Genomic DNA, 22,986 nt, shown 5'->3' on the forward strand with positions numbered 1-22,986 from the left:
GGCCAGAGGGCAGCACCAGCTAGAAAGACTTGGTCTGAGTCAGCAGGAGACTCTAGGATTGGGGACCTGCATGGAGGCGTGTCACCAACTCTTGTCTTCAATACATCCTTCTCCTGGCCACCGCCAGAGGGTGCCCCTGGGCAGCCTGTGGGGAGGCTGGCCCAGGATGGGGAACTGCAGCTCTGCCTCCAGATTCTGCTCCAGAGCTGGGGTCTTGGGTGGGCAGTTAGAGGCCTGACTCCCCTCTCAGGGGTTGAGTCCAGGCTCTGCATGGGCAGGCATGCCTCCCTACTCACCTCCCATCCCAAGGACCAGGCCAAGCCTGCAAACCTGGTCCTCTAGAGAAGACTCTTCCTTTGTGATGGGCCCCCTGGCCGCTGGTCTGGGCTTCCTGCAGACCCTGTCTTCATGGGCACAAATCCCAAAGTCACTTCCCAAGTTAACAGGAGGTGGGAGAGGAGAGACATCCTCTGACAACACCCTTCCTACCCCACCCCCCTGCCCACGTATACTTACCATGTAGGGGAGGATTTCCATCCTTGACTAGAAAGAGGAGGAAAATCCAAGTTTACACAATTTTGGAGCATATTCTTTCAGGAATAATTAGAAAATTATTCCTAAAAGATTATTCCTAATTTCCATAAAGGAAAATTATGTTTTCTTTTTCTTCCAAAGTTTAAACAGAACAAAACAAAAAACAACTTGGTTTCTCTCTCATAAAACTCCTAGGGATCCCAATTATCTTAATTTTGGAGAAGTCCCTCCCTGCAGCCAGTCAGCCCTGCTCCACACCTCCTCGGGCAGGATCTGGGTGTCGCGGGGGACAGCTCTCATTTCTTCCCTGTTCTTCCTCTGCCTCTGCCTCTGGGTGGTGTCATCTTCTCCCATGGGGAGTGACAGGGTCCGGATCCTGGTCAGAGGCTACGAGCAGAAGGGACCATGGATGTGGGGTCAGACCAGACAAAGGCCCCCTGACTGAAGCAGCAGCACATTGGTGCTAAAGAATGTGCTGATTCACATGAAGAAACCTGAGAGAATGTCCTTTTTGCTCTGTCAGTTCTTCACAGGGAGGGAGGGACAAATATGCCCATGGCCTGATTCATGAGGAAATGTGATTATTTAAAAAAAAGTTTTGAGAGAACTGAAGCTGTCCTTTAAGTGGCATTTTAAAACCGAAATTAGAAACTACATTAGCATTGCCATTTGATGCTGAGGCACAAGAGATTTGACCTGTTCCTCCCCTGCGGCTCAGGCTCCCAGGTCAGAAGTTAGGGGGTCTCCATCTGAGAAGGTTTCTTCTGGAGCGTCATGCGTGGTCCCTGCACCTCAGTACTGCTGGGGAAGGGGCTTTTCCCACCACTCCCTAAGGAGGCTGCCTGCAGGCTCTCTCTGCTGGACGGGAGAAGTGGGCCGGATGACTGGGAATCATCTGGCCCTTCTTTGAGAAAGCCTTTAAAATGACACTCCCCCAGATACAGTGTTGAGTGGATTTTCTCAACATCTCAGCTGCAACCAAAGAGGGAAAACAGGAAGATGCATGGGGGTGTTAAGGGCATTTGAGAAATGACAATCCCCCATCCAGCTCAGTGCGGTCCTGAGTTCACCGGCCCAGGCAAGTAAGGGAGTGTCCTGCACTGCCCCACAAGGGTTGCTGGGCCGTGGGGTAGCATTCTCCAGGGACTGGGTCTGTTTCCCCTTATGGTACCCGTTCTCCCCAAACCCCTTCACAATCACCTGGGAGCTTTTAAAATGCAGGTTCTGTCTCAACCCCGAAGATTTGAACCTAGCATTTGGAGCTGGGAGTGCACGTGCGTGTTTGTGTGTGTGTGTGTGTGTGTGTGTGTGTGAGTGAGTGAGATATGTCCTCAAGCACTGACCAAGGCGTCCTCCTGCGTGCCCTGACACCTGTGATCCTTGCTTGCAGGCAGACGGCAGTCAGACTGCCCAACATTAACTGCCTCAGGGAAGGGATGACAGATTTAACAAAGGAGTCAAATTACTGGTTTTTGAGTACCAAAAGTCTAGGCCTTGGTATAAAGTTTGGAACAAGACATGATGAGTAAGGGCAGGGCCGTGGCTGGCACATATGGCACCTGTGGGTGAATTGTGAGAAGGTGCCTTTCTGCTTGCCAGGGCAAGGGCAGATTTTAGCCTCTGGTTGTGCCCTACCCCACAGCAGGCCACATTTGTGCAGTGCACACACTGCTCAACCTTATGTGGTAGCCCTTAGAAGAGATCTCCCTGATTTGGGGGCAGGGTCGGGAGGGAGGTGAGGAGAGGAGAGCTGGTGGGAAGACGAGGCGACCTTAGATGCTGGTGGGTCCCTGAGAGGAAGCACAGGGGCTCTCTGCCTTGGAACAGAGAACAGAAACGCAGAGGGTTTTGGGGAACAGGGTGCAGAGGGAGATAATAAATAGCTTTCTTGGGTAGAGCCCTAGGGAGGCAGAAGCCCCCAGAGTGTGGATGGCTCCCCCAGCCCCACCGGGTGCGAGGCGGTAGAATAATTCCTGCAAGCTCACCTTAGCGTATGTGGAAGTGCGGGGGGAGGGGGGCACAGCTAGCTTCCTCCGGCTGTACAGTGGTTGGGAGACAGAGGAGGGCTTCTGTGCCAGTGCTTCAAGGAGGCCATGAGAGTGGCAGGACGTGCCTGAGGATGTCTTTTGGATGGGAATGAGTGTCTGTGTAGCAGGGACTTGCAGGGCTGACCTTTCAGAAGCAGAGAGAACAGAGGTGGTGGACGCCAGTGCCGGGAGGACCACCCACCTTCTGTCCGCAGAATTTAGCTCAGGGCCAGGAGAGTAGGTGTGGGGACTCGGAACTGAGATTTCTACCACTTCAGGGGCAGGATCCTTGCAGAAATCGACTCATGGAAAAGTAATGGGACATTTCTTACCCACTTGAGGTTGTGGATTAAGACTGATATAATATGCAAAGAAAACCATAAGTAAATACCTCCTAATAATGATCTCTGCATGGGAGGATTAAGGGCAATTTTCTTTTTCTTCTTTTTGAGTGCTGAGGTATTTGAAAATCTTTCCAGTGACCATGTTTGCTTATTTAAATGAGAATAATAATGTTTTAAAAACTGTAATTTGCTTTTTTATCTCTCTCCCCTCTCTGGGGTCCTCGTTCCTTAAGTGCCTCATCCATCACGCTTCCTTCAGCCCCTCTGAGCCCCCTCCCTGCCCCGACCTGGCAGGCACTGGCTGAAGGTGGGGCTAGAGCCCAGGAAGGTAGCGGCCCTAGTCAGGAGTGCTGGAGTCACGATGACACTGACAACACCGTCACCAAGGACACTTTCCCGTCCTCTCTGCACCCACTTGAGAGGACAGCCAGGGTGGAAGAGATACTCTCATCATTTCTGGCATTGGGGAGATTGTCTCTCCTCCCCCCAGGCAGGAGGGTCTAGGCTGGGCTCTGCTGAGCCAGAGGGTGAGTGGGCTGGGCCTTTCCACTGTCCAAACTTTCCCAGAATCTGCTCCTCGGGCCCCTCAGAGCCCTTGCTCGAAAAGGCCCATGTCGGCCAGTCAGGCCATTTGGAGAGAAAGTGAGAAGATGACAAGCCAGTGGGCCCCTTTAAGGCATCCCCGCCTGGGAGGAGGGCCGGGATGAAACTAGAGCGGTGGCAGGAGCGGGGCTTCGTGGGCTGGAGGGAGAAACATGCTGATTATTAAAGAGTGAATTACCTGGGTCTAATTACAAACACACTTAAGCAGCACATTTCTTCCTGATACACAACGGAAGTGGCTCAGATTCTATCACAAAGAGTTGGAAAGGGTGATAAAAATAAAAGATGGATCTCAGCCGTGTGTCTTTCCCCCCCCCCCCCCCCCCCCTCCCCAGTTAGTTGTGGTGGGAAGAGAAGTGGACCTTCCCCCCGACCCCCAACCAACTTGCTCAGCCTGGTGGGAGCTTGGAGCTTTCTCCCTGCCATCTCTGTTGGCAGAACCTGCCTGCTGGGGATGGAGGAGATGGAGGGATGAGGGGTCCCTCCCAGGTGATCCAATGCCAGGACATCCAGGAAGCTTGCTGTCCTCACTGGGGCAGGTTGTCTGCTCAGGGCTCTGCTCTCTGTCTCCAGGTGAGCCCTAAGATCCCAGGACAGAGGCATCTCTCTGCCTGTGCCCCCGTGCAGGTATGACATTTCCTCACCTCCAAGAAACAGGACACCAAATCCAAACAAGGCCACCCCTGGAGAATGTTATTACCCCAGCCCCTGTTAGTGTTTCCAGTCCCTTTACCGTGTTTTCAGTTCATAATGATGCTGTTTGATAATGGTTATGCAGCATAGGATAGAGTGGGGTTGAACTGCCCATCCCTACTTTTTTTCTTAGTGCCTCCAATTCTTTATCCCCCATCTTTTCTACATGTCCAAATTTTACACATCCTTCCAAAACTTCACCTTGGTGAAGACAAGAGAGCTAGCAAGAGCACTAGACCACGAGTGCCCATCAGTCAAGCAACTTGATAACTGTACTGTTTGGCAAGGGGACTTCTGTAGCAATGGTGTCCAAATACAGTCGACCATCAGGAGCATCTTAAAATGTAGATTCCTAGGCTCCACCCCCTGTCTGGCAATCTACATTATCAGCAAGTGTCCCCGGGGATTCTGAGGCAGGGAGTCCTAGGACTGCACTGAGAAATGCCCTGAAAGGCTTGTCCCTCCTGCCCCAGGCTGCCTCCCAGGACAGGGCTTCTACACATGTTGTTCAGCCGAAGGGCACCCCTCCCATTCACCTGTGTTCATGGGCACCCACCCTGCACCCAGTCCTGTTCACCAGGCTCAGGGGCCCCGGGGGTTGAACTTCCACTCAATGGGATCCTTGCATTACATAAGCTCTTTCTATGCAAAGAGGATAACAAATCCTGCCCTGCCCACCTGGCTGGGTTGTTGTTTTAATTAAGTGAGATAAGGGATGTGAAAGTGCTCTGAGAGCTGTAAGGCTGGGAATTGAAGGGAGGGTTATCTGTGCCTGCTAGGCAATGATTCACTGACTGTCTTATGACATCGCCTCCGTACTGTCCACCATGCTTATTAAAAATCTCACAAATCTACTTAACCACTCCCAGCTGAGGGCTTGGCTTCGTTGACTGGCTGCATTCAGCTTGCTCAGCAAAGCCTGCCTCCTTCCACAAGGTGGCCAGAGCTGTTTTGTTGGTTTCTGTTGGTGGACAGAAACAGGATTTCTTCCCAGGTGGAGCAAAGCTGACCTGGGTAGATGGGAACCCACACTGTGGCTTCATTAACACTTGCTGACTTGCGTTCTTGGGCTGTTGGTTGAGGCCCCAGGAGTAAGTCATCCTCTTGGGGTGAATGGGTAAGATTCCTCTCCTCCGGTGGGGGGACCATGCTTCGGTTCCTTTGTTTGAGTTATCTACCGCTTGGGTGAGACGCCATCTCAAAACTTAGAGTCTTAAAACAACACTTTATGGTTTCCCGTGATTCTGTGGTTGACAGGCTTCAGCTGGGCGGTTCTGCTCCCCGTGGCTGACCCGCTCCCGAGGCTGCTCTCAGTTGGGAGCTTGGCTCCACTGGAAAGGACCAGAGGCTTCTCATCCTCCCAGGTTTCTCTCCACACGGCGTCTGCACAGTGAGTTGTTCAGCCGAGCTTCTCCACGACGTAGCAGCCGCCTACCACGAGGACGAGCCCATGCTCACGGAGCCACTGCTGATGCCCAGCTGGGCCCCCTGAGTCACAGGACCAAGCCTAGCGTCCACGTGGGAGGGGAAGAAGCAAAGGCAGGCGACCCCAGAGGCATGCGTCCTGGGGGCCCCTGATGTGCTAATTCCCCACAACCTCACTTTCTTTCTTGGGAAGTCAGCCCCGTACATCATAGAAGAGAGCAGCAGCCAGGCTTGTGTTTACCTGCTCTCTTTCCACTGGCACCAGTGTTGCTGGGCTTGGAGGCCTGGGGTGTGACTTGGGGAAGTTCTGGAGACCCCCCCCACTCCTATGCTCTGTGCCAACGGTGGCTTCTGTCCCTGGGCGACCACAGCCTGTACGGAGGAGACTCAGAGGCCTGGCAGGTAAGCAGTTTCTCTGTTACTTTCTGCAGTAGCACAGCTGCACACGCATGCTGCCTCTTGCACGTCAGTTCTGGCCTTCTTTTTCTGGGGGTGGCCTCCGGAGAGGCCTGTGGGGGCCCCTGCACAGCCTCCCAGTCTCCATGAAGATGGCGCCACAGACCTTGTCACTCTTCACATTTGCTTGGGTTGCCTCAGGTCTCTGCCGCCAGGGGACCTGTGTGACAGTGGGGGGGGGGGGGGGCGCTGCCTCCTCTGGCTGGAGAGTGCTGGGAGCCAGATCCCATTCTCACCTCCAAACCCCTCTCCTCATGTCTCTGACCAAGTGGTGGGCACCAGGGGTGACCAGCGGGGTCTTGGCGTGCCTCGGGTCTCTTCAGAGTTGTGGGCGCCTGGCCCGGGACCCTGTGGGTAGATGTGCACCTGGGCTGTGTGGGGAGTGACAGTTCCCTTGGTTTCCTCATACATCTGGGCTTTTGTCTCAAACCGTCGGCTCCGTCTTCTGGAAGAGGTCCCTTCTGTTTCACCTCAGGCTGAATCTTTCATGTCATATGTGTGTATGCAGGGAGAGGACAGGCTGGAGCGTCTTTAAGAATCAGCAAAATGGTATTTCTACCCTTTGGGAGAAAAATTGAGAATGTGTGCAGAGCGACTAGAATACTGATCTGTACCAGCCTCTTGCTGCAGCCTCAGCACAACGGGAATCGCTCACCTCTGCGTCGCTGCCGTTCACCTGGAGGCTCGGAAGTCCCAGGGCGCAGGAACACGTCCGTGTGTCTTTGGAGGGGGACATCATGAGACGCTCTGGCCCTCCAGCCCCATGGCCTTTGCTGAGGCTCAGAATACACATTCTGTTCATGCTGCTTGTGACAGACAGGGATGACGCTGTGAGCATCTTTACGTGAAGACGTGTCTGAAAAAGCAGCTAGGCTCTCAGAACATTCACCTTCAGCCGGGCTCCACAGGCCTTGGGGGCTTCTAATTTAGTTCTGCAGGCTGGGGAGCCACCAGAGGCTGTGGTTTGCTGGGGTGTCTGTCTTGTGATTGATTGGAGCTGAGAGTGAAACCCTGGGGCTCTGTTCTGTTCTATCCTTGAAGTGATCAGGAGTTACTTCCTCCCTCGAGGAGACTGACCCAGCTCCGGTCTGGGGTGGGCACTGCTCCCCCAGCACCACCAGTCCGAAAACCCTATGGGTCACTGGTACAGCTGCTGGGATTCATGCTACTCTCAACGACCTAAGCTCACCGAAAGCAGCACAAGTCCCCCAAATCCAATATTGAGTTGTATTGATATTTACGTAACTTGAATAGTCCACTTCACCAGCCTGCACCTACAAGTAAGGCTACATCTCCTATTTACAGCAGGAACCTCAGCAGCCAGAAATTGGTTATCCTCAGACTGCTCGTTATTTTGGGGGTTTCTGAGTGGTTAGCCCCCCAAACAAGGGTGATAACTGTAGTCACTATGCCCGCTGCCTTGTCCCGCTTTCTGCTTTGGGTCCCCTTGGTCTCCCCACTACTAACTGCCGGCAAAGCTGTTGAGAGGTGCCTCACTGGGACCACTGTCCATCACAGACGTGCCCAGGGTGCCAATTCTGGATCCTTCCAGAACTGGAGCCTGGGCGGATCAGGGAGAAGAGTCCTCTCCCGGTCCTGAGCTGCACCCATCACCTGGGCCCCAGAGCAGCCAGTATGTCCAGCGTCTTGTGGATTCACTCTTGAACAGTTTAACCAGCTTGATACCATCACCCACCGTGTCTTCTTTAGAGTCTCAAGAAGAATAACCCTGACAGTTTCTGGTCCTTGCTCACCTAACTACAGAAATGCAAAACAGCCCCAGGGGGAGGATGGGGCAAATAAGTCCTAGAGTCATTTCTGTGTTCATCAGGATTCTGAGGATGTAAATGACATCCAGAAACCCAATGCAAACTAGCATCAACAAACATGAGACTTTATTTGGCAGCAAAGCTGAGAAGGCTTCTGGAACAGTTCCTCAGATGCAGGAAGAGCTTCAGGAAGAAGGGCATCAGGGGTGAGAATGTGGCACAGCTCCCCTCTCCACCTTTCCTCTCTTTCCTGTCCCTCTTTTTTTCTCCTCTCCCCACTCCCCTCCGAACTTTACTTCTTCCCTCTCCTTAATTTCTCATTTGTGACCTCATTTGCAGACAGCCTGTCTGTGTGGCAGGGAGGGGTCTACTGGTGTCCCAGATTCACATTCCCCTGTGCAGCAACCCTACTGGAAAAAAAGATCTCTCTTTCTCAGTGTGCACATAGATATCAATCTCAGGGCAGGTATGTGATCGCCCGGCTTGGGGCTGTGTTGGTTTCAGGGGCACGGGGTACTCTGGTAGGTTGTGTTGCAGTTGGGGTGGCATCTGTTTCCAGCCAAAGAGGGGTCACAGCCAGTACAAAGCCTGCACGCCCACGCCCTCCCCCTCCCCACTCCTGCCTGCCCTGCCTTCCTCTGCTTTATCCACGAGCACACAGGGCCCTGGAGGTGGTGGGGTGGAAGCGGCACAGTTAGCAGTGCTATCTACCCTGTGAGTGTTGATTCTGCACTCAGGCACCTGAACCGGTCCTAGCATGCTTTTATTTGCATATTTTATTTGCATATACGAGGCCTTCTCTGGCCTTCTGCTTCCCCAGCGCACTGCTGGGACGGCAGGCCGCTGGCCTGGGAGCGTGTGGGGTCAGTGCCACGGGACCCGCGGCCTCGTCTGTCAGTGGGCACAGCTGATGGGCTCGTTGGGCCCAGTTATTCCTGATGCAGACGCTCTGAGGACGTGGAATCCGCACTTTTTAATCATACTGTAATGAGAGTGCCCTCCACGCCTGTCCCGCTTGCTCCGGGGAGCCCCATCCTTCCCCCTCCTCCTCCTGCCTCCCTGGATGCCTACCGAGGGTGGCTGGGTGAGGACCTGGCCTTCCAGCTGTGGTCCCATTTCTATGGCCCTGAGCACTTTTCCTCCACAGGCAGGGCCAGGCTGCCTTGGCCTCTCAGCTCTCAGGCCCTCCCCTCCATCCCTCTCCCGCCCCCTCCCCTCCATCCCTCTCCCGCCCCCTCCCCTCCATCCCTCTCCCGCCCCCTCCCCTATCCCTCTCCCGCCCCCTCCCCTCCATCCCTCTCCCGCCCCCTCCTCTATCCCTCTCCCGCCCCCTCTGAGGGAAGCAGGGCTGGGTAGGGGAGAGCCCTAGCTCCTCAAACACCGCTTCTCTCAAACGTTTTGATTCTTTCCTCAGTCCTCTCTCTTCTTTAAAGGCTCAGGCCTTTGGGAACCCAAGACCTAGACACCTTTCTTTTTCCCTGCGTCTCTGTCATTTTTCCCCTGAAGTAAAGGGCATGGGACATCCCTGTGGCTTGACCGTGGTGGGAAAGCAGAAGGAGAAACCCGGCTCATTTACCTAGGAAGAGCCAGCCAGGTGGCCTCTGCTCGAGGCTGGGGAACCTCGAAAGCTTGCTGTGTCTGCAGAGAGGGCGGAAGGGGGTTTGCTGCCTAGTTAACCAGCCTGGGTTGATTGACGTCCGCGTGCTTCTCCTGGCGTCCCTTCTCTCTAGTAGATCACCCTTCAAGGGATAAGAGGAAGGGATGGGATAAACATAGAATGGGGCGTGGCCTCCCTGCCACAGCGGGATCAAAACTCCTAATTCCTGTCAGCCCCCCAGAGCCTCAGGCTCTACCCTTTACAGAAGCATTAATGAGTGCTTTCAGGAGTGACAGGCCGTGAGGCCGCTTATTTTTAACCAGACAACGGAGGCTGAGCTCCTGAGTGGGACGAGGTGTCTCAGCCTCCCTGAGGCAAGCAGACCTGGAGGTGTCTGTCACGGGCTTCCCAGGCCTGCGGCCGCTGGGAGGAACATTTGCAGAGTCGCACCCAGGTTAGGGAATCTCCTTCGGCCTGGGCTGCTCTGGCCAGTGTTTTGTCTCCTGGGCCTCCTTGGGACGGAGGGAGGTGCTCTGTGATGGGCAGAGGAGGCCGGCTGTGTTTTCTCAAGTGTGTGAGCTCTCCTCCTTCAGAAATAGCTCTGGGTACTAATTGGGGGGTTTTGCCCAGGAAGTGTTACTAGGATCTGTCAGGTCCTACTAGGAACCATCAGAAGGTGACAAGTCACTGGAGACTTTGCTGCTTAACCACTGGTTACCCAGAAACCTGGACAGGGCCACCTCTCCGGAGCCCCACAAGCACTGGGAGACAGGTTACAAGCATACACTAAAGTTACAGACTAAATAATGACTGTTGTGTAGAGGGCTGCAAGGGGACGGATCGGGTGCTTTGGGAAGTGTGAGTCTGGGGGGGCCTGGGCCCTTTCTCCTCCCCCTCTCTGTACTTGTGCCTTTCCCAGACTCCATTCCTCTGTCTCCTGTTTCGTCTCTCCAAGAACTGCTTCTCCTGCCTGGCTAATTCCACAGGAGCCAAGGAAACGGGGGAAAGTGAGGGGGGTTGTCAGTGCCTGGAAAACCACTAAGTGCCTGCCCCCGGCTCCAGGCTGACAGCTCTGCCAGCCCTCAGTTCCAAGGCCTCTCCAACAGCGTTCCATGAAAGAGACGACCCTCCCCTCCTCCACATCCCTCTGGCAGCCATGAATCCATTCCTGGACTACCGTCACCCCCCAAGATGTGGCAGCCAGAGCCTAACGGGTGCTGCTAGTTTTCGTTCCTAGTTTTCAGTTACTTAGTGGGACTTGTTTTCCTTTATCTCCTTAAGGGGCAAATTGGAGACTTGGGTTTGATAGGAAAAGGGCACCCCAGGATTTGAAAAATAGGGTTGCCAGCTGCCTCTGGTAGAAGGCAGATAGGGAAATTGAATAATGCATCTTAGAAATGTTTATTAGCATTCTGATGATGATAAGTGAGGGATCTGAAAGGAAATCTTCCACAAGTGTTGGTAATTTGTCCCCTGGTTAGGGAGGCTGATGTGCTTTGTGGGAAGAGTAGTTGATTTATCCCCCACTGGACACATATGTGTCTCATCCCCAGTACTTAGCAAGGGACTCGGGAAATTCTGCTGAAGGGATTCAGTCATCATCTGCAGGCTTTTGGGGGTGGGGGCGGTGGAGCATGGATGAGCATTTGAGAAAAGCTGCAGGTATTCTCTCCGTAACAACGCACCCTCACAAAGACAAGCTCACAATTTGATGGGCACTTCAGGATTTGCAGGTTCTTTGAAATCCATCCATGGACCCTCACATAGACCCCAGGGGAAAAACTCCTGGATCAGAGTTTACATCCGTAAGGCCCCCTGCACATACATGTGCCCCCGATCCCTGTCGGACGCCTCTGCTTCCTTCTTGCTGAGCACTGGGTACCGGTGCCAGGAAGGCCTGGGTTGGAGTCACATTTCAGGGCAGCTTCTCCAGTCACCCGTCTTGGCTGCCAAGGCCCAACAAATGTGGGCTTTTATCCCCCTAGAAATGGGGAAGATTTGGCAAAACTGGGCCTGCATTCCTTATGGCAACGATTAGCTGGGCTTGGCGTCTATGCCCGCTTTAGGTAGGGCGTGGCTGTCTGGGTTGTCAGGGCCTCTTCCGGCCACCTCAATGCTGGGACCAATTCAGTTCTGTTTATCACCCCAGTTGATCTGCACTTTTCTTAGAGCAGAGTTAAGTAAACAATTTTATCTCTGAAGATATACTGCATATCACAAAACACAAGTCTCCTCATACATATTCATATGGGAAACGCTCATATACACACCTGTTTGGCCTATCCAGGTTGTCTGTAAGGCATCTGAATTTCTGACCCGATCCTCTTCCTCCTCATAGGGTTGCTGTGAGGGTTCAGTGGACTGATGCATGCAGAGCCCTCAGCACAGTGCCTGGTACACAGCAAGTGCTCACTCAGCACATCCAGCCGGTGTTACTAGTAAGTGATCCTGGGGGCCCAGCGGCATCTTCTCTAGCCCGCTCAGAATGGGCGTTGCTCGGGACTGGGGCGCCCTCTGGTGGCTGCTCTCCCTACTCACACCTAGGCCCCGCCGGAAAGATTTTAGGCTCCTTTTCATCAGGCTCCCCTTCCCCTGCTACTCAGGGGGAGAGCGGGAGAGGTGGGACGGGAGAAAATGTTCCGCTTCCCTCACCATTTCCTTTGCCTCCTTCCTGACCTTGGGGAGGCTGGGGTCACTAGGTCTGGGGACAGGAGGAGACGCTTGGAGGTGGGGGTCCTGGCTGCGTGACCCCCATGGTTGGTACCTGCCCCCTCCCACTTGCTCATTCTCCTCCCGGAGCAGCAGATGCCCAAGGCCACCTCCAGAGAGGACGCAGGACAACAGGAGGGCAGCGCATCCACAGAGGCTCCCCAGGCTATTATGAGGTAATTTTATTTCTTTCCATTTCAGGTAAAAATAGTAAATACAAGATAATTTTAATAAAGGTAAAAATACATCATTTGGATTTTGTCGTTGTTCTCTGAACAGTGCTACCTACAGTACAATTTTTGATTTAGGATTTTTAAACCTTTTTTTTGTATAAACAAATAGAGCGATTTTGCTATTAGGCTATCTGTGTTCTCATCTGGCACTTAAGAATAGATCACAGGTCACCTCCCAGTTCCTTTGGATGTGTGTGGGTGGCGGGGAGGGAGTGAGCAGGGCTGCATGGGATGAGGTGGTTTGGCTTCCTGGATGCAGACAGCGCTGCAGTCCGTGTGCAGTGGGAGGGCACCACTGTGCATCCGAGATGGCCTTTGCCTGCGCTGCTCACAGGGACCTATGTCACTGTGACTGGACTGAAGGTGTCACATGCATCAGGCGGGGCACTTCCTCCCCTCCTCCTGTGGTCTAGTTTCTCACCCAACAGCCTAGATTCACAACAGTTCTGGGTCCAGGCAGGCCACTGGGCTGCAGATGTCAGCAAGGCTGGTCAGGACAGAGCCAGTTGGTCCCCTTACAGTCCTAGAGGAGTGGCCCAGGCCCCTCCCCACCAGGGCTGGTGGCCAGGGCATCCCACCTGGCCTTGGAATGCTGGTAGAAGTCACAGGTGCCGATGCAGGCTGTTAAATGTCTTTGCCCTTGTTCACCCTCAGGTGGTCTTTGTTTAAGTTCCTTCCAAACTTCTCACTGAGCTGTTGGATGAGGTCTGCCAGCTCGCCGGTAGCTTGAGATTTCTCTTCAAGAAGCTCATAGCGCAGGCTGGAGATATCTTGCTTGATTTCCTTCAGTTCGCCTGCAAGGACAGATGAGATTTTGGTGAGATGAGCCCGCTGAAGGGGCTCATCCCATAGGCATTTGGGGCGTGCATCCTTCCCACAGAATGTCCCCCTAGAAATGGGGAAGATGTCAGGCTACTGGTCCAGCCCACCAAGGGTGGAGGTGAGGGGACGGGAGCTCTGTTTTGACCTAAATCCCACTCAGCTTCTACCGACGAAGGACCATTCATCTGCTTAAGACCCCTCTCCTCCCATTCCTGGTCACGGTCTCCATTAAGGGTTTGAGGTAGATGGAAGAATCAAGATCAGGGTTGTGAACTGCTAACACCTATTTTATCACGATTGGTAGAATGCTGGTTTTGGAGCCGTCAGAAGCAGATTTCCAGACTCTAAGCAACACCCTTGTTAACTGAAACATTTTTTTCTCATCATGCTCCGTGTTTTGTTCTGTCGTCGCAGGGAGGAGAAACTCCCAAGTGCCTGAGGGGATCAGCTCAGCACAGTGACTGCGGCCGTGGAGCCAGGCCGCCTCGCAGGAGCAGGGTCTGTCCGGACCACGCAAGCAGCACCCCTCACCGGTGCACCACGGTAGGCCTGCCTTCTCCTCTTTCGTTAGCAAGGGACCACAGGTAGCGTCTTCCACTTCTTTCCACAGCGAACCATGTGGTTAGAAATCCACATGGGCCTGGGCTGTGGGAATCTTCTTATTAACCACAAAGGGGAGACGAAAGGTTCTCTCCTGGTTTGAGAGATACTGGACTTGGCTCAAGTGGGAGTCCACTGCCTGGGGTCACATTAGCCATACGTGTTTTTTAAGTACGCCTTATACACAGAAGATGCAGAGGTCTTAAAGGTACAGTTTGGCCAGTTTTGACAAAGGCATACATCCCCTATTTTCTTTCCATGGGGGCTTCGCTGAGCCCCAGTTTCATGGTGTGATTCTAGTGGCGTGAACCTGGGCAGCCCCACCTTCTATAATCAGTCACATCCCTGTCAATCACGTTATGCACTGCGGGGAGCTGGCTGCCATGACACCCGGCAGTTTTGTATTTGAGACCCAACAGTAGGGGTGGGTAGGTGGACTGCTGCTCGGCTCCTAGACAGTGTCAGCCCCGGGGTCATTCGGTCATTGCTGACCTTGAGGCCGCACTGTGGATGTCCCAGGATGAAGCAGAGGGTCGCTAACTGACTAGCCTCCTTCGGGAGGCCCCTGGGGTCCTGGCAAGGGAGAGACTTCGTACGTTCACTCTTGGAGGAGGCTCTTTGTAGGTAGCAAATACTTGTCCCAGGTGTCTCATGAAGATTAATTACCTGGTGTATGGTAATTTGCTTTTCGTTTAAGAGTCACTGCTTAAAATAGACTGGAAAATAACCCACACAGGGAAAATCATGTAGTTTGCAAACTGCAGCGTGCATCAGGATGACCTGCCACCCTTATCACGATGCAGACCCCCAGGCCATGCCGATTCATTAGGTCTGGGTGGGCTCTAGATCCGCATTTTTATCAAGTGCTTCTGAGGTGGGGGATTCTTTGAGAAACTGCTGGTTGGTAGCTTCTGAGAGCCAGGAGGTTAGACAGGACAGAGCTAGCTAGAACCGGGGCTGCCGCAGAATCTGAAAGAGGTGTACGGTCTGCTGCTGTCTGTATGTGTGCTCAGGGGATGAAGAATCTGGGGCCATCCTGAGCTCCAGGGACATGAGGCCGACTCACGGCAGCCGTGACTGCACAAGGCAGAACAACTGTGTGAGCGGGGCTCCGCGCCCTGTTGCTGGTGCTGAGATGGAGGCGCTACACGCAAAGACTCGGGGGCGGCTTTAAGGTCAGAGCTAAGGGCGGCCCCAGCTGATGGTCAGCCAGGGGACAGAGACCCCAGTCCTACAACTCCGTGGACCTGAATTCTGCCAACAGCCCAACGAGCCTCCCCAGGGCCTCCAGACAGGGACGTAGCCCCGCCACCAACACCTTGACTTTAGCCTGGTGAGACCACGTCTGGCTTCCGCCCTACGGCAAATGAATCCAATCGCTCACCTTCATTGACTTCGTCATTTTCTCTATCCACCTGCGCCTTCAGGACATATCTTTTTATGAGCCGTTTCATGATTTTCTGAAATGTGAACATAAGGAAGGGATCAAACCAGCCCAGCCGAGCAGAGGCAGCTCATGTGCTGTAGGTGTGAGCGCCTTCCCTCCTGCAGAGCGCCTGTCAGCACTGGGGGTCCTCCCTTGTCTGATGCCTCACTTTCAAGGGGTGCCCTGCCTAGTGGGGAAGGCTCCAGTACCTCTGGCTTCAATACCACCTGAGCCCGGGATGTGAAAACAGCGTACTCTCAGTGGCAGAAGGCCCAGCCATGCAGAGAGACAGACTCACCTGAGATCCACGGGCGCTGCTTGAGGGTCCTGGGCCTGCCTCTACCCTGGCCTTTGTGAGCTTAGCCCATCATGCCCCCTTCTCGGGGCCTGAGCTCCGAAACGCTTTCTTGTATTTCAACAACTGATGCGACCACGGGGCAGTAAGGAAATCTTAGCAGGCCAGCCCCGGTGGAGCTGCCTCCGTCAAGCTGCTGGGGAGGAGAGGAGGCTCACTTAGCCCACAGTCAGGACCAGGCACGGAGGACCAGTCCACTGTACTTTGGAAAATTCCCACCAGAGGCAGAGACAGATACAGCCTTGGGAGGGTTGGCCAAGATACCGCTTCCCTGAAGTCTCACCACCCGCCCGACGCTGTCACACGGTCGAGTCACGTTGGAGGTCCCACTTATTATGCAGATACCAGATTCTATAAGCCAAGGAGGCAGGAAGGAACACTTAAGAGCCACCAAGAATAGAGCCAAGTGTAAGAAAGACTGCAGGCGGTGAACTTTGGATTTTGCCAGTTAGTCGTTCCAGGGTTACTGCGATCTCGCAGGATCTAAAAATGTTCTGGTGGCCGAGCCTTCTGAATCTGTAGGAGCCAAGCATCACCGTGAAGGGGGGGATTCCCTGCCCCTCGGCATCCCTTCTGGTGACCGACTTGCCTGCTCACTCTGAGGACCGAGGGGACAGAGGTGGCATTTGCTAGGTTGAAGGGCCCTGAATTCTGTCCCCAGCTTTGCTGTGTGAGGTCAAGCAGGAGGCTAAGTTCTCTCTGACTACCTGGGCTCAGGAAAAGCTTCTTGCAAGTAGAAGAGAAGTGAGCTGACGGGATGCAGAGAGCTGGAGGATTGATCTCATTATTATCACCAACTGGTGGTTCCCTCGGGGCCTTTAATGGTGACAACCTCGCCAAGGAGGCGTCTCCAGCCCTGTGATTCCATGATGCAGTGTCCCGGGACCCTGAGCTCTGAGCCAGCTCATGTGGGCCACTTCTGCCCCTCCTCAGCCCCTGCTGGTGGTCCGCTTGGCTCTGTGGTTTGTGTCGTGCTCTAATTTCAGGCTGAACAGTTCATTAGCGAGTTGCCTTCGTGCTGCTCCTTCTCTGAGAGGCCTGGGTCTTGTCCTGTTGGTGGTTAAACTGCAACGCTATTTCTCACTGATGTCCTCATAGTCAATAAGGCAGGTTACCTAAGTTTTAAGAATCTGTGCCTTTTGTGGGACTCAGTGATGCTCTTTTCACTTTGAATTGGAAAAACAAAACAAAATAAACTTTGTCCTGAACCAGTTCTCATGGAGGAAAAACCCCAACAAACCAGATACCCAAGTATCTGACATTCTTACTGAATAAGAAATTTGGAAGTATTCTACTGCAAACTTTCAGACTGACATAAGACAAAGGGATCTAGTTAAAGTTTGTTGCCTTTTTAAAGGAAAACATCAAGAATTAGAGGTCCTTCCATTTCTGGATCCATCAATTAAACAGACTGTATATTTACGACGTAAAATTATAAGCCAGAGAGTGGAAGTGGAGAGCTCCCTTTTCTGTGATGGAGCTGAGCAGGATCCTTTCATAGCTACGGCAGCAACTGTCATCCTCCTGGCTTCATGTGCACGTTGTGTTTTAGTGCAACATGATTAAACTGATGACTTTAAAAGATTTCATAGTATGTGTTTATTATTAATGCAAATTTGTTGAGTACTTCCTGCAGCCCAGGAGTTGTGTTATCCTCCTTGACAAAATGACCTCATGGAATCCTCCCAGAAACCAGGTGAGATGGGGGTTGTCGTCTCCATTTACAGATGAGGTCACTGAGGCTCAGAGAGCGAGGTGACTTCTCCAGGGTCACACAGCCAGAAAGCGGCAGATCTGGGATTTAACCAAAATGGAAACCAAAGCTGAGGCTTCGTCCAAGCTTCAGAAAAAGGTTAAGTGCACGATGGTTTTGGAGATGAGATGCAGGAAACTGGCTCCTGTTGGTCACAGGGGGCTTGGACCGCTTCTGGGTACCAATCTGTCCTTTACAAAGCACAAAGTCTTTTATGCAAGAAGAAGCCTCAGCTAGACTTCAGAGGATGGATTGTTAGCCCGCAGAAGAAGAGGGTCACTGGTATGTCATTGTCCTAAATGCCCAAGGCTTGCTCTTGAACCCTGGCATGCTTGATCTGAGCTGTGGTTTCTGCAGACCTGCAGCTCCAAGGGGAGAGCAGCAAGGGTTTGCTTTTAAGCCTCTCACCACAGATTAGGATTTTAGAGGTTTAATGTGGAAGCAGAATCGCGTGAGCATGGCAGACACGCAGGGACCCTCTAACCTTCCTCCGCACCCCGGTTCACTCCCAGGAGTGACATGTACCTTAAGGGAGAACAGTGTGACCACCTGTTGGTTGCTTAGAGACTTCATGCTCTGATGAGGACCTAGCCTCCCCTCTGGCACATGCATGTTAGACCACTTGGGATCTGTGGGAGCAAGATGCCAGTCTCGTCCCCGGCAAGTCTGAAATGGTTAGAAAATGACCAAAGTTCTCTTAACGTGGATGCTACAGAGGACCTCTGTTTGCAGAAAAGATGGACATCAAAAGCCTCCCCTACTTCACTATGTGGAGGAAAAGCACGGTCCTTTGTGATGAGTTTGCGACCCTTCCTGGCCAGCTTCCATAGAGTTTTCACTTCATGGAGATAATAAACTTTCCCCAAATTAACACGCCCTTGTCATTGCCAACTTGGCCCACTTTGCCCTGAGGCATTTAGCAAGTACTGGAGATGAGTATATTCAGTGATCTTACTCAGGAAAAATAACTAATACTGAGGTGCCCGATGGGTAAGAATGGTTGTGACGCTGAGACCCACATCCGGGCAGGGAGGCACACAGTTCCCCTGCCCAGACTCCAAGAGCCAGGGGGCCTCTGGCTGCTGCTGGTGAGGAGGGGATGCAAGGGACCGCTCTGTGCAGCCAGGGCAGCTGAGGACAGAGACAAGGAAGAGAATACACATGCTGAACGTGGCAAACCAAGTAGCATCCAGAGGAAAGCAATGCCGCCACCTAGGAACAGAGACATTGAGGAACATTTGGAAGAGAATGGGCAAAATGGATCACAGGACAAGTCATTTGTTAAACTGGGGTTTATCAGACCCCAGAGTGGAAGAAATCAGCGTTGGCAAGCTGTCTATCCTGTTGGCTTTGATCTCTACAGAAAAGGTCATCTAGAAGGCGAAAGAGAGGACTCCCCACTGGGCTTTGGGGAAGGGATTGCATCATAAAAGTTGGGGCTTATTTCAGTGATGGACTGTGCCTAGGTTCTACGATTCATTTGTGATGCAGCTTGTCTGCTTTGCCCATGAATGAAATGTATCCTCAGAGACTGAGTATATGAAGTCTGTACACACCCCAACAGGTGGACATGCCAGATCTTGGAACAGGTCAAGGGTAGCTTTGATAGGAAGCACACTTTGGCCATTTTGCTGGTATCATGGTTTTGTTCCATTGCTTGGTCTCATGTCCACAGAGCCCAGATTGAAAAAAAAAAAAAAAAAATTACAAAAGCAAGGAAGCAATTTTGTGAAAAATGACAATTCAGATCCCTGGAAGCCTAAGAAAAGCAAAGCACAGAGAGCCTCTGAAGTTTGGAGGAACTGCCTTCCCTTATAACAGAGAGCCCTAAAAAGTTGAAGGAATGACAAGCTTAAAATAAACACCCAACACGCTAAGGTTGAGCAATCAGCGAGATCCACTAGAGACACAAAGGAAACAAGCTTAACAACTACACATGTATCAACGACGGGGCTTTTATCTTATCGGGATCGCTCCAGAATGTCTCAGAACCTCGACAGTGAGAGGCTGACAGCATACGTGCTCCGAGAGATGAAGGCTGTGGGCGCAGCCTGGATGGTAAGAAAGAGGGCGTGAGCTGGGCTCCTCACATTCTTGGCACTTTTGGAAGTTGCTTTGAGAGGAAAGCAATACAGTGTGGAAGGCCACCAGTGGGCCCAAGAAATCAGTTGAGCCATTTTTAGATCCCTGCCCCAATCCTTCATTCTGTACCGGTTGCTGCCCCGTGATAGCAAAAGCACCTTCCGTTCCTAGCTTCCTCCCCGCCAGGCTCAGATAGAGCTCTTCCCAGTGGCTGTCAGACACAGACAGGGCAGGTTCCGACACTGTGAAGAGGAGTAAGGGTCCAGTGCCCTGGCAGCGTGATGGGGTGCAAGAGGGGTGCCCTTCTGTGTCAGACAGATCTCACTTCAACCATCCGTGTGACCTTTGCCACGAAGCCTGAATTCCCTCAGCTGTTCAGTGGGGGTTACAGATCCTGCCTCTCGCACATGCCCTAGTGTCTAGTCTGCTCCAGCTGCCTGTCTGTGTCAGCTCAACGTTTACTCCTATTGGAGCAGATGATAGCTCAGGAAGATGCCCAGACTTGACCTTGAAGGACTGAGCAAGGTGCGAATGTACAAATGCAAGATGCTTTCTGCTCCACCCACTGTCCTCTCAGCCCTCTCCCTCTGACGCCCACTGGCCCAGTTTTTCTGTCTTCTTTCTGGTGACAAAGATTTGAATAAGTCGCCCCAGGCTTTTCTTGCTGGATTCACAAAATACAGGGTGAGCCTCCTTTCCCAGGCCATCAGTAGCCTGAAGCTGCAAACCGGCTAATCTGTGTAATCATAGCAGGAAGCTCTCCGGGAGACTGAAGGCTGCAGGGACTCAGCCAGTGAGGATGAAAGACAGAAATGGGATTGCTCAAGACTGCTCTGGAACGTGGCCTCGTTCATAAAGGATCCATCCTGGGTATAGACATTCATCACGTCAGCTGCCTTCCTTGATGTCAGCTGCTGATTCTGCTCAAAACCCAGGAGAGATCTGGCCCTAATCCATTAGGGTTTTCTTTTCTTTTCTTTTTTTTTTAATAATTTATTTTATGTATTTTATTTTTGGCTACATTGGGTCTTCATTGCTGCACGCGGGCTTTCTCTAGTTGCGGCGTGCAGGCTTCTCATTGCGGTGGCTTCTCTTGTTGGGGAGCACGGGCTCTAGGCGCGTGGGCTTCCGTAGTTGTGGCACATGGGCTCAGTAGTTGTGGCTCGCGGGCTCTAGAGCACAGGCTCAGTAGTTGTGGCGCAAGGGCTTAGTTGCTCCGCGGCATGTGGGATCTTCCCGGGCCAGGGCTCAAACCTGTGTCCCCTGCATTGGCAGGCGGATTCTTAACCACTGCGCCACCAGGGAAGCCCCTGTTAGGGTTTTCTATCTTTTCTGTGGCACAGATAATCTCTACTTCTCTCCGAGAAGCTGAGAAATAAAAATCCTTCCCCTGACCAAAGGATTTGTCCTGTAAAATAACTCAAAGCAGATCAAACTGGTCAGGTCCAATTTTGTGCACAATTAAAGACAAGACTTGCGCTCTGCCAATTTTTAGCCCATGTCACCTGATAAAACTATAAGTGCTACGAGGGATGGGCTGTTTCTTAATTGTACGCTTAACTCCTCGTAACTGCACAGCTAGCTTCTGAAATATGGTTGCAGATTCAATCAGAGACCTGTGTCTGGAAGATGCTAAGTCTGTAATGGCTCCCTCGGGGATGCTGGCACCAGGGTCATATCACCTTGGCCTGAAGGAACACTCAGGACAGCTTCAGATTTACATCTGATAGGAAATGGTCAGCATGGGTAAAACTGCTGGTCATTGGGAGTGGGAAAGCAGGAAAAGAATGGCCTGCACTTTTATAATCAATAACCTGTAGTAACCATTTATCACTGGCTGATGCAAACGGATACAGAGATTTTGCATTAATTTCCAAAAGCAAAGCAAGATCTGTAAGCATAAAAGTTCTCCTAATTTTTATATTAACAGACTTTGCTGGCTGGCAGTCTAAGGTCAGGTGCTTACCGAAGGCATCAGTATCCACCTGGTTGCTTAAGACAGATCCCTGGGAGCCATCCTGCGTGCCTGCCTCTCCCTACCACGCGCCCGCCGGTTTGCAATACGTCCCTTTGGCGATGCATCCCAAACATATATTGAGTCAGTCAGTTTTTCTCCCTCACCCTTATCACACTCCAAGTTGCCCTTCCTTGTACCTGGATGACTGTCACATCCTCCTCACTGGTCTCCCTGCTTCCACTCTTGTCCTCACCGGTCTCTTCTCATTATAGCAGTTAGCTAGTCTTCTTAAAGCACAAATAAAATTTTATCATCTTCTCCCTCCCCCAAGTTAAACTCCTCCCACTGCCAATCCACCTCCTGCCCTTGCTCCAGCCCCCTGATTTCGACTCTGACCTCATCGCCCTCCCCTCTCCCCTGCTCGCTGAGCTCTAGCTGCTCTGGACCCACCAAGCTTCTCCCCTCTGGCTTTTGCTGATGCTCTTCCTCTGCCTGAAAGGCCCCACGTGGCCGCCTCCTTCTCATCTCCGAGGTTTTAGCTAACTGTCCTCTCCTTGAAGGTACATCCTCTGACAGCCATATCTAAGCAGGGGCTCCCTATTTTTCTCCATTTTAACATCTGATTGTTTTCTTCTTGGCACTTTTATCCCTTTGAAGTTGCATATTTATTTGTGTGTTTACTTGCTCATTGTGTCTCTCCCTCTATAGACTGGAAGTTCCAGTAAGATGGGAACCATGTCTGTATCCCCAGGAGGCAGCATGGTGCCTGGCATACAGTAGGCACTCAATAAATATTTGTCGAATGAAGGAAGGAATGAAGCTGTGTTCTGGGGGGAGTGACACAGCCACGTGACTAAATCGGTGTCTTAACGGAGTCCACTTCTGCCTATACCTGGGAAAGGGGTGGTTACCTGATATCTGGTGGGCTTGCTGTAAGTGTTATTTGCTGTCAGGTTTTCAGAATTCCTCGTGCCAGCCTGGTAGCGAGTCTTCTGGGAAAAGAATAGAGAATACGTAATATATAATACATAATACATGATACACGACTGTACATACATGCATGTTAGGACTCGAACAGGACCTGCATACGGGGCTGTCTCTAAAATGAGGACCCTCAGGAGGTCACTATACCCACTGCTGCTTGGCTTTCTAGAACATGTTCCTGGGGCCTCTAGTTCTGTAGGATGTCAGTGGGTTACAAATTACCATTTGGTCAGCTTTGTTTGGAAAGCACTCAGTTAAAGTGATGAGGGTATCCTTCCTCCAAGACTCCCCAGAGATTTTAATATGCTAACAATTGAGAATCTCCAGGAGGGGGAGATAATGGGCAGGGAACCTTTCTTCGCAGACATCATAATGCAGATACTTTCCGGGAAGAGCTAATCTGCTTCCGAGTCCACTAAGGAGTCCCTCAGTGGGGTCCCGGCTCAGCCCGCAGGACGAGGGGCACTGCGGCCGGCCGGCTGCCCCTGCTGGTGCTGCAGCTTTGCTGATGTGCTGGCTGATTCTGAAAAGCACGGGGTCCCTCCGGGCTCCTGACTTCCCCCCTTGTATCAGGGGCACCATCTGAATCACACACACACAGCTCCCCCTCCCCCTCC

General features: G+C 52.4%; 1 protein-coding gene across 2 annotated transcripts in view; it reads right to left on the bottom strand.

The window, feature by feature from the left end:
* Positions 1-12,564: 12,564 nt before the first annotated feature.
* TRPC7 (transient receptor potential cation channel subfamily C member 7) overlaps positions 12,565-22,986 on the bottom strand; it is a 135,542-nt gene continuing 125,120 nt past the window's right edge. Inside the window, exons 10-12 of one of the 2 annotated variants that reach the window (XM_036847238.1) lie at positions 22,297-22,377; positions 15,197-15,272; positions 12,565-13,184 (exon numbers count right to left, since the gene is read on the bottom strand). In XM_036847238.1, the coding sequence (XP_036703133.1) occupies positions 13,015-13,184; positions 15,197-15,272; positions 22,297-22,377 (327 nt within the window). In that variant the 3' untranslated portion in view covers positions 12,565-13,014. The remainder of the gene's footprint in view (positions 13,185-15,196; positions 15,273-22,296; positions 22,378-22,986) is intronic. The other variant, XM_036847239.1, reaches the window with a different exon arrangement.

This window comes from Balaenoptera musculus, chromosome 3, assembly GCF_009873245.2.
Source record: "Balaenoptera musculus isolate JJ_BM4_2016_0621 chromosome 3, mBalMus1.pri.v3, whole genome shotgun sequence".
Taxonomy (NCBI): Eukaryota; Metazoa; Chordata; class Mammalia; order Artiodactyla; family Balaenopteridae; genus Balaenoptera; species Balaenoptera musculus.